General features: G+C 58.8%; 2 protein-coding genes across 2 annotated transcripts; both read left to right on the top strand.

Moving 5' to 3' along the window:
- Positions 1–1,745: 1,745 nt before the first annotated feature.
- On the top strand, positions 1,746–6,848 carry LBRM_27_0970 (putative phosphatidylinositol (3,5) kinase; the record flags this gene model as incomplete). The annotated part of the gene is made up of 1 exon (XM_001565806.2): positions 1,746–6,848. One exon carries the CDS (start codon positions 1,746–1,748, stop codon positions 6,846–6,848), a length of 5,103 nt encoding a protein of 1,700 aa, XP_001565856.2.
- A 2,050-nt stretch (positions 6,849–8,898) lies between these two features.
- LBRM_27_0980 (conserved hypothetical protein) lies at positions 8,899–9,504 on the top strand (the record flags this gene model as incomplete). The annotated part of the gene is made up of 1 exon (XM_001565807.1): positions 8,899–9,504. One exon carries the CDS (start codon positions 8,899–8,901, stop codon positions 9,502–9,504), a length of 606 nt encoding a protein of 201 aa, XP_001565857.1.
- Positions 9,505–11,233: the final 1,729 nt, after the last annotated feature.

Genomic DNA, 11,233 nt, shown 5'->3' on the forward strand with positions numbered 1-11,233 from the left:
CGTGCTCTCGTCACCCGTCTTTCTCCCAAACTCGATGTGTCTTACTTTTGGGGGCTTCTTGCGGTGACATGTGGTGTGCTTAGGCGCTTGGAGGAGGTGATGCGCAGGCGTGCTGTCCCATGTGCGCTGTACGGCGCCACCCCCGAGGCTGTCATCTCTGCGTTGTATTGGTTGGTGTTGTGTCGTTGTTGTTGTTCTTCTTCTTTATGTGCGTGGTGCTCCTTTTTTGGTGTTTTTCCTTCTTCGTCGAAATGTGGATTGGGGCAGTCCTCCTCCCGCGAGTGTCAAACACGGCTGCCACGATGAGGCACGCCGGCACACGCACGACAATCCTCGCCGAACACCTTTCGCTGCGCGTGCGTCCCCTCCCCTCTCCCTTTTCTGTCGTTATTTGAACGTACCAAATCTGAAAAAGACGTCGTCTCAGCACGTCGCTTGTCTCGTCTTCTCCTTTTAAATGTTTACTGCGCTTTTACACACGTGCGCGACCTCGAACGACGTTGTCATGTTGCGCGCTTGTCTCTCTCTGTGTGCGTTTACTCTCCCACCCACCTACTCTCCTGCCTTCCATCCTTCGACATGTATGTTGCCCGTATGTGTATTGAATCCACGCGTCAACGCACGTGACGATGTGCCCTCGTGGTCTTGTGAGTTCGCTTCCAACCGGAGGGTAAGTGAGGAGATGGGAGCTGAAAGTGAGAAGGGACTCTAAGGAAAGGGGTGGTAGTCATTGCTGTGGCTGGGATGGCTCTTGTCGCGGTTTGTGCTCCTGTACTCGGACTGTGCTTCTCTCTCACCGGTTTGTTTGGTGCTTTACTTAATCGTAGTACAGACAACGTACAGACGCGACAAAGAAGAACGGAAAGACGAAGAACGCGACAGGGAATGCCATCGAGGGGAGGAGGAGGAGGGAGGGCTGGGGCGGACGGTTGGTTGCGGCGCTCGGCGGCACTCGACACCGCACATCCCGCGGCGCCTTTGGCACAGTCGAGAACCCTCACAGTCCAGGCGAAGCAAAAAAAAAAAAGAGAGAGACGTGAAGAGAGGCGGGAACCGCTGCTCATCGTCAAGGATGGCGCTTCCTCCCCTTCCCTCCCCTCTCCTCCCCTCCTCTCTACCCGGTATCTCGCTCGTAGGAGTAGAAAATGGCATCCCCCAAAGGCACAACACGACGGCACGGCCGTGCTGTGCCTGGTCGAAATTCGTTTAAAGTGCAGCTCCATGCTGGTATCTACGGTGACATGGAGCATAGTTATCCCTACTCCTACGCAGCTCTGCCAACGTACGAGCAGTGGAGAAGTGTTCTGGATGCCCCTACTCTCTTACCCTTGGATTCATACAAAATAGCCCCTCCCTAACCCCGCCGTCTCTCTCTCTCTCCGCCTGAGTAAAGGTACACGTATGCCTGCACCCCCTACGTGCTCACTGCAAGCGTGCCACCAGTGCGCGCTCCCGCGATCCAAGAGAGGCGCACCACACAATGAATACCGCGTGAAACCCCTGTGTTCCACACCAATACCGCTCACCGCTGCCTTCAACACACATTTTGGGTGATTCCGTCGCTGCTGTGTTGCACCTTTTCTTCCTCCTTTGGTGTTTGTGTGACGTGGTGTCTTCTCTTCCTCGTCTGACAGCACCGACGCTGGTAATTGCAGGGATTTCGAACCTGCTAGAGCAACCACCAGTGTATCCCCCCCCCCCCTACATCTCTCCTTCGTCCCCTCACGCGCCGGTCTGAGTCAAAGATGCGAACAGATCGCTCTCTATGGGTAGAGGACAAGTATGCACTGCGATGTCGCGGGTGTGCTGAGAAGTTCACCGTCTTTCGCCGTCGCCACCACTGCCGCAGGTGTGGTCAGGTATTCTGCTACGAGTGCCTCAAGCCTCCACCAACAGAAGCTTCCGTACCGCAGAGCATAATATTCAATGTTTATCAGTGGCTGGCGCCAACGCTGGCTACGCCGATAAGCACGCGAACATCGGCCGAGGTGCCGAAGACAACAGGGAAATGTAACGCCGTTAGTAGTAGTCGCGATGGGGCTTCTGTTGCTGCGGTAGCAGCAGCAGCGGCAGCTGCGGAGCTTTCCATGCTTCTCTGTTGTCGCTGCGCTGCCACCGTGGCGAAGAACGCTTCGCGCGAAGCCTCGGCACCGCACGCCGAGTTCCCAGCCTCGTCACTCACAGGCAACAGCGCGGCCCAATCTCTGTCGAACGTACCGTCACCGCTTATGCTGAGTGTACCACTGCCGTGTCTGTCGTCACCGAAGCTGGAGACGCCGATTCGGCTCGACGGAAGGAGTCCCCCTGAGGAGGCGCTGTCTCCCACCCCACTGCGTACACTACCTGCGGTGGAAATGGCGCGCCAGTTAGCAGCCTCGGATTCCTCTAACATCGTGGCCCCCGAGTCTGTGGGCTGCACAGGAACACATGCAGAAACAGAAGAGGAGCGCGAGGTCACGTACTCTATCGGGCGCGTTTGGCGCCCCCCACCGTCGATCATGGCGCAGTGGTGGGTAGCGCATCAGCAAGCCCTGAAGGACAGGGCAGCGCGCACCTTCCCAGGGCAGCAAACAAGTCCGTGTGCATCCACCTTGGAGAGCGCCGGTGCACTTGTGCGGACGCTTAGCGACGACCCCGTCAGCTTTGACGTGCGCTTTTTCCTGGGAGCAGATATGACGCAGCTGGCATTGGACTCCAAGGGCTGCGTACTGGGGAGCGCAACGGTCATTGCGATGGCCGACGCACCTGCGTCGCTGCACGGATTCCTGAGCGACTTCGGCGCCGCGTGCACAACCCACCTCAAGGCGCGCATTCAACACACCCTTCAAGCTTATTTCCCCAACACTCACGGATCGCGACTATGTCGCCACCTAGCTGATGTTGCCTGGCATATCGTGCACCACACTGCTGTCGCCCTCGGTGCCAGTGTGTTTGACCACTTGTCCATCTTCTCTATCCTGAGCCCCGCGCAGCCCGTGCAGTGCATCGTGTACCCGGGCCTAGTGAACCGTCGACCTCATCCTTCCAAGCGGGTCATGAGCCCGTGCGATCATCCGCGCGTGCTGCTGCTTGCGGGGGACCTCTCCTATCCAGTGCAGCCAGCCGAGGACCTCGTTGACTACGTGCATTCCTACAGCGGCTACCTGGATAAGTTGTTCCAGCGACTGGTGATGTGGCAACCGGACGTGATTGTTGTCGAAGGCAACATGCACCATTACCTGCGTGCGCGTATCGAGGCGGAGGACCAGATGCGCCTCGTGCTAGACGTTGGTCGTGAATTTCTCGTGCAGCTCTCCTGGTGCTTGCATGCTGACATCATTGCTGATCTTCAGTACGTCGGCGTGGGCGACTTGGCCACCACAGCGCCGCTGGGTCACTGCGCCCGCTTCGAGGTGCTTGAGTTGGCAGAGGAAGTGTGCTGCTGCAGCTTCCGCGGCTTCGACGCGCTCTCCTTTCATACCCTCATCCTCCGCGGCGAGCGGCAGTGGGAGGCAATGGAACAGGTAGTAAGGGAGGCAGTCGCCGTTGCCTATCACCTGGCCCTGCAGGCAAACGGCGCCGCTGCACTTGTACGCAAAGGGCTCTCTATTTCGGTGAGTAGCGCGACGGCGACCGCAGAGGAAGCCGCCGCAGCCGCTGCCATCACGATGAATGTGGGGTGCCAATTCCCGTCGTCGGTGCAGTCTGCATGCCGCAACGCCGCGAGCCCCGCTGCACTGTCCACCCTGAAGGACAACATCGTGGTGAACATTGTGCACATGGACCACCTATTCGAGGGGGGAACTGGCGGTGGTAGTGGCGCCGGTAATTCCGTCAACGGCAGGTCGGCGGTGGCGGTGGCAAGCGCCGTCATGAGCACACTGGCCAAGTCACGGAGCTCCGAGCTGCCCATCGAGCGCGGTGCTTCTCGTGGCCCGGTCACCCGTTTCCAAGCTAGTTCACACCTCGATTTGCCTGCCAGCAGCGCTGACACAGCGTCACCCAGCGCCCCCTTGTTGGGTCCGCCTCTCGGACGCGCTGAGGCGCCAGCGGCCAATGCCTACGCTGTGGTGCAACAGAAATCGGTCTTGACCTTCTACGGTGCCGGAGACGAGCGCCTCTTCCACTTTCTGGTGAACCGCTGCGCCGGGACGGAGTCACAGGTACTCTACTTGCACGGTGCGCATCGAGTGAAGGTGACCACGTCGACCAGTGCCTCTCTCCCTTCGGCAGCAGCCACACTCACTGACAGCGGTCTCGCGGGCACTTTGGGTGCCGCGCAGATGTTGGCGTTTCACAAGGTCACCGCGCAGCAGAGCGCTGCGAGGGCGTTGACTGCGGCGGAGCCGCTGGACACTTACGCAATCGCCGCCTTCGTTGCCCATCTGAGGGGTTATTTCTCTCTTCGAATTCGCGTGGTGAACGAGGATGTCAGGGTAGCAGCAGCGGATGCGGCGACCGTGCCCGCCGCCCCGGTTGACGCCATGATCGACGTCTGCACTCCGCACCTTCTGAACCTCTCCACAGCCGCCTTCCTGGAGTGGGTGCTGTACGGCTGGATACCTGCGCTGTCAAGGCACTCGGCGCAGTCGGGTCTACAGCTCCACTTCCAGTTCCATTCCCTAGGGACGGCTGCGCAGCAGCAGCGCCAACCCAGTCCTGCCAATATCTCCGCCTACCCCAATACCGTGACGTTCTTGATGGAGCGAGTGCCTCTGTCGCGCATCGAATACCCGCCACCCGTGATGCCACGCGCCATTCCCGCACTGGAGGCGAAGGGATCCTCTGAGGAGCATCCGATTGGCATCGAGGATTACCTCTATGCTGGGAGCGACGCCGATGAACTGGAGGGTCTTCTCGCTGAGCTGCAACAGGCAACGCGCGCTTCTTTGGATCGAACGGAACAGCAAGAGAACACCCAAGCAGATGTGCTGACTGCAGAATCTCCGATAAGCACTGCCAGCTCTGCTGTGGAGGCGGAAGGAAAGGCATCCGCCGCCGCCAGGACGTCCTCGATGCCCACTGGGGAGGGTGCCTCGAGCGACTTGGGCCAGCTATGCGAAGCTGTACAGCATGCACTTTCAGCCCTTCACGATGCACGCCAGCGTGGGCAGCTGGATGTGGCGCTACTCCTCGCCAACATGCGCAGACATCTGCTTCCCGATCTTTTCGCCGCGTATCGCGGCTGGTACGTTGCGCAGCGGAAGTCCGGTGCAAAGGGTGCCACCAGCACCTCCACAGACGCCTCCGCAGCTGCCGGGCCTGAATGCCCCTCATCTCTTCACCGACTGGACGGATGTCTGTATCACAAGGAGCGCTCGCAGTGGATTCGCCTGGCTGAGCCATCCAGCATCCTTGCCGCAGCCCTGCTGCACTTCTATCGTCCCGTTCCACCCAGTACGTCTTGCACCCCATCGAGCACAAAGGACGCAGCTGCAGGCATGGAGTTGGAACTAGTCAAGTCGGTCAGCAGCGAAGCAGCTGTGGCAGTACCCACCGCACACCACCTCTCCTTTGCTGCCGATAGCACACTCACTACATCATCACTGAACATGAACTCGGCAACACGGTCAGAAAAGCTGCAGCCCTTGTCGATGATAGGCCAACTGTCGCTAGAGGAAGCGCTCGAGGTGCTTCGCCAAAGCAGCAGAGCAGATGCGGCATCATCCACCTCCCTGAAGTGGACACTTTCTGGGTATCAGTGTGTAGTACACCCCGGTGTCGGTGGACCTGCTGGACTCGCTGGTGGGGCAGTGGCGACGATCAGCAGCGCCGCCAGTGTGGCAAGCATGATCGGTGGCGGCACCAGCAACGCCGATCCTATCATCACCGTAGACGTGCTCTTTCCCCGAAGCTTTGCAGCCCTTCACGTGCTCTACACAGACGGCGCTCCCTTTGATATCTGTGCCGCCCTGGTGCGATGTCGCCCCTTTAGCACCGACGGCGGCAAATCGCACTCAAGGTTCTTCGTCACACATGATGGACGCTTTCTCATCAAGTCTGTGAAACCGATGGAGCTGCGCCACTTCCGAGAGTGGGCGCCGCGCTACTTTGCGAGGATGGCGGACTACTACGCGTCGTTGCAACAGCAACAGCAGCATCCGTCGCACTCGTCGGGCGGTGAGGCCAGTGCGCCCCTGCTCGACGCTCAGACGACACTGGGCAAAATCATGGGCCTCTATGCTGTTCAGGTGCAAGGGTCGCGCAGCAGAGCTGCGGCGCCGCCCACCACGTCCACTAGCTCAGTGCCCGGTGACACCACACCGCAGCTGCAGAACCTCCTCACAGACGGGACGCATTGCTTCATGGTCTCCGAGCAGCTTCTCTTTCAACGACCAGTGCGAGAGAAGTGGGACCTGAAAGGCAGCCAGCGCAACCGCACGACAGAGCAGACGGCTGCCGTACGCCTTGACGTGGACTTCGTTCAAGAGCGTCTACGGCTGGGCAACTTCTTCTTTTGCACACCGGAGGTGAAGCGTCTCTTGATGGAGCACCTCTCTCACGACACCGCGCTGCTGGCGGAGAGTGGCATCATGGACTACTCGCTCATGGCCTCCGTGGGCGACGGCAGCGTGTGCGTGGGCATCATCGACTATTTGCACCCCTACTCCTCCGCCAAGGTGCTGGAGTCGAAGGTGAAGTCTGGCCTAGACACAATGCTCGGCTACACTCGCCACGACCCAACCATCATCGACCCGGCAAGCTATGCGGCGCGGTTTATGCGCTGGATGGACGGTTACTTCAACGGTGTCCCGGATCGACTGGACCCGCTCACCCATGTGCAGCAGCTGAAGGAGCGCCGGGAAAGTGGTTTGGTCCAGAAGCGATACCATTTTTCACCCCTGTCCCGTGAGACGGGAAAGAGGTAGGTGGGGCAGGGGCGATTTGAGCGTCTCTCTATGGAGGGGTCGGTGAGTGCACGCACTATCCCGGGGCTGTACTTCTTTACGGCGTCTCTCCCCCCCCCCCCCCCAACCATCCACCCTCGTTTCTCCTTTCCAGACAATTGCTGCTGCTGCTGTCGACTCGCCCGCCCCCCCCTCCAGCGTACCACGGAATGTTTGTCACGGTGCACATGCTCACATTTCATACACACACGCCGCGCCGCAAGATGGGGATAGTCGGAGACGCGCCAGGACCACCCGTCTGCGCCCCCGCTTCCTCCCTCCACTCTCCCCCTTTGGTTTCTCTTTCAGGGCCTTTTATGGGCTCACACCACCTACTGCTACCTGCTCCCTTCTTATTCTATTTCCTGTCGGGTTCCTGCATTCACTCTCCCCACCCCATTCCCCTCGCCGCTGGTTGTTCTCCTTTTGCCTTTTCGCTTTCACTTGTATCGTCTACAGTGTGCTTCCTTTCCCGCTTCGCTCCGTCTTCCCTCCCCCTCCCCATTTCTCTCTTGGGTGTCCTGGGGGGGGGGGGGGGGGCGTATGTCTGTGTGCGCCAATGATGCTGCTCCCATGTTGTTTCGTTCTCACGGTATGTGGAATCGTGTGTGCAATGCACGCCAACCTCCATCGTTTCACCCTCCTCCTCTTCCTCCTCCATGCCACCATGCCACCATGGACCACAAACAGGAGCGCTACTGTTCTTGTGGGGTCTGGGCACTTATCCTCATCTCGTATCTCGTTTCGCGTCGTGGATGAAGCGCATTGGCGTCTGTGACAGCCCGTAGCCGTTTCTATGGCCTCCCAAGGCACCTTCCAGATGAAGACTCGACAACATGCTGTTTGGCAGCCCGGCCATGTACTAGAGTATTTCATCCCAGTGTATCTCATCACACTACGAAGATGGAATCCAAAACAGACTCATTGACACCGACGCAACTCAGCGCGAGGTCTAGGCGTGCAGCGCCACTCTTGAGGAGGGGGCCGCTCACTTGGAACAACATCAGGTGTATCACTGCGTAGCACACAATTCCTACATCTTCGCTGCCGCCGCGCAATACGACGGCATGTCGCGAAGGCTCTCCGACAAACTGTGTGTGGGGGTGTGAATAGCTCTCCTCGGCCGCGACATCAGCATCTGGCGCCACCTGCGCAGCGCATTGCGATTTCTTCCTCCGTGTAAAGCTAGTTGCTAGCGTGCTCATCCCCCCCCCCGCGCTTGCTTGCGTCCCTATAGTACGCGCACGAGGCGGTGCCTGCGTGCGTGCGTTTGTGTGTGTGTATGTGTATATGTGTGTGTGTGGATGGGGGTGCCTCTGTATACCCGTCTTTCTCTCGATCTCTGCGTGCGTGCTCATTAGCGCTCGGACTGAACGTCACGCTTGGATCGCCCATCCACTGCTTCTCATTCACTTCGTTTGTGCGCGTCGTATCGGCTGCCACGTCGCCGCTGCGCGTGTCTGCGCCTCCAGCTATCCCTTTTTGCTAGATTTCATATATGCACCTCTTGATCTGTATGTAGCTGCGTCGTCATGGGGCGCCTCCTCCTCCCCGTGATGTCGTGGGCTTTTCTGCGAGTGACCCTCCGTGAACTACACCGCCTCCACGCAAAAAAACTGGTGTCAACTCACACAGCACACCTCGCAGGGCTGCACAACCTCCTTCAGTCTCCTCCCCCTTTGACGGAGCTCGGTGCAATGGCCTCCTCTGCTGGGCAAGAGAGAACACCATGCTATCTCTGAGGAGAGGCTGAACCTACTTGTGTCTTGTCATCCCTCCACACCCATTGCTGCCGCCAGCCCTATGTTCCTTGCTTGTTCGGTGCAACGCTTTCCCCAATGCTCCCGGCTGCAGCGGCGTTTGATTCCACTCCGTCGACGCGAGTTACTCCCTTTCTGCACATTGTTTTCCCTCTCCTTCGCAGACGTATGCCCAAGCGCACTAGCTTCCAGCTGTCTCGTCATCCTCATTGCCCTGCACACACAGCTTGACACATCGCTGCTCCAAAAAGTCCCCCCCCCCATCACACAGGATGCTTGAATCCACCATGGAGAATCGGGGAGATTTCAGCGCGGATATGCCAGTGCAGCTTCCTCCCACCATTGACCCAGTGCATGAGCACTACCCGTTCTGCATTGTTTGGTCGCCTATTCCGATCCTGACGTGGTTTCTGCCGTTCGTGGGCCACATCGGGGTATGCGACAGCCAGGGCCGCATCTATGACTTCCAAGAATCGTACCGCATTGGACAAGACCGCATGCTGTTCGGCAACCCGGTCAAGTACTGGGACATCTCACGCGACTGCATCCCGTCCTTTTACAACCCCGACCCGCACAACTCGCAAGAGAGATGGGCAGCGGTGCACCGTGAGGTGGAGGCGTACGATGCGGCAGTCGCGTCCGCCACCAACCACTTCCGCCAGGCAGAGACTTACAACTTCTTCGCAAACAACTGCCACGCTTTCGTGGCCGCAGCGCTGAATAGGAGCCAATTTCAGAAGGAGCACACGGGGACGGCGAGCCTCGCGATTGGTATGATGCTGCAGGGCCGCTACGTCAGCCTCAGACGCTTCATGAAGGCACACCTACCGTCTATCCTGCTCGTGTTCGCCATCCTCATTCTCAGTATTATGCTGTAACCCAACACATTGCGTCGCATTCAAATCAAAAACAATTTTTCTCCTCCGCCTTGTCCACTCCCTGCCATTGAGCATGACGGCGCAGCCCTGCTCAACCCCACGGCCTGCCCACAGGGAGCCCATCGCGTGGTGCGCAGCCGCCATAGACACACGCACTGGGGCGATGGTCTGGCACAGCCAGCTGAACCCTGCCCCCTGCCCAACGCACCACCCCCAGCCGCCGCCATCCCGCCGCTCCCCACAGGGTGCATCGGTCGGGGCAGCGCAGGCGCGCCACACCAGCAGGCAGTGAGAATGCGGTGGGGTGCGCTCCAGTGACGCTGGCACTCTGGCCTCGCTACGTCGTGGGTGCATGACCCAGTTGCCACCAGAGGTGGCTCGGCGCAGTGGCGGGGAGGGGGTGGGCTGCATGGCTACCCCCGAGAGCAGGGGAGGGAGGGGGTGGAAGCACTGAGCACTGGGGTGTTGCCCCTGATACGAGATCGCAGAATGCGATGCCACGGCAGAAAACAGAGCTCAGTACCCACTCCGTCTGCAGATCCCCATAACCTCCCAGAGTCATTTCCTCCTATCTCTTTTACCGCCCACAACTCAACCACATCGCCTGCCCATCCATCCCCTCATCATCTCCTCAACAAACAACGGGGATAGGGAAAGGAAGAGGAGGGGGCAGTAACCACTTAGAAGCCACCGCCCAAATGACCTTTAGTAGATTAGTGGGCAACCACAGTACTCTCAGCAGCCTTCCCTGGGCGTCAGGAACCTTCATTCCTCCCTGTGCCTGTGTATACTGCTGCAAGACTAAAAAAAAAAAAAACTGAACAACTGCGCGTATGCTGCTGAATGATGCACTCATCTATGTTGGTCCAAACAGTTTGACTGGCGCATGGAAAGACACACATACAAATCACCTTTCGGCTGACGTGTGCGGCTGCGTGCTTGCGGCGTGCGCCTGAGGCGCGGGCGTGGTGGTCCTGATGGAGAGACAACCACTGTTGTGCGCGAGCGAGGCGATGAGCGCGCATTTCGAGCCAAATAACAAAAAACTCAACAGGTCTGAGACGCCGCCACGCCCGTGCACGCTGCGTCGTGTGTGAAGGAGTGCATTGAGTCCTACCGCTCCCCCACTACTGAGCGCGTGGGAGCATCAACTCTCCGAGACGCGGTGCGACTGTGGGTGCCACGCGGATCGCGCCCACCCACCCCCCCCCCTCCCATCTCCCCCTGCCCCTTTGCCGCTGCGTGCTGCGGCGTGCGCACGTGATGAACACTATTCACATAGTTTCCTGTCAGTCCGAGCACTGCATGAGGTCATAACATCTTTCAACTCAGCTCACACTGACGCTGCGCTGTCGCCCGCGGGGCGCGTGCGTGCACGCCCATGGGCGAGGGCGCGGTGGGGTATTTTATTGTGTAGAGATATATGCGTCTTTGTGTGTGTTTTTTTGAACTTGTTTACCACTGTGCTGAGTGTGTTGGTAAGAGGGTATTGTGGTGAACCTATGTGTGTTGTTGTGTCTTTGGCGAAGCAAGCGAGTGTAGTGGTGATGGTGGAGTCAAAAGGAGGGAGACGTTTGACAGAGTACAGGAGTACTGCTGTGGTGTGAGTCGAACGTCCATACTCGTTGTGTGCCTACTAACACATGTTGATGTCTGCATAGTTTCGAAGTGAATTAGTACGGTGGAAGAGTGTACAGGTTGCATTCTTTCGGCTCTTGGTGGAGTATTT

This window comes from Leishmania braziliensis, chromosome 27, assembly GCF_000002845.2.
Source record: "Leishmania braziliensis MHOM/BR/75/M2904 complete genome, chromosome 27".
NCBI classification, from domain to species: domain Eukaryota; phylum Euglenozoa; class Kinetoplastea; order Trypanosomatida; family Trypanosomatidae; genus Leishmania; species Leishmania braziliensis.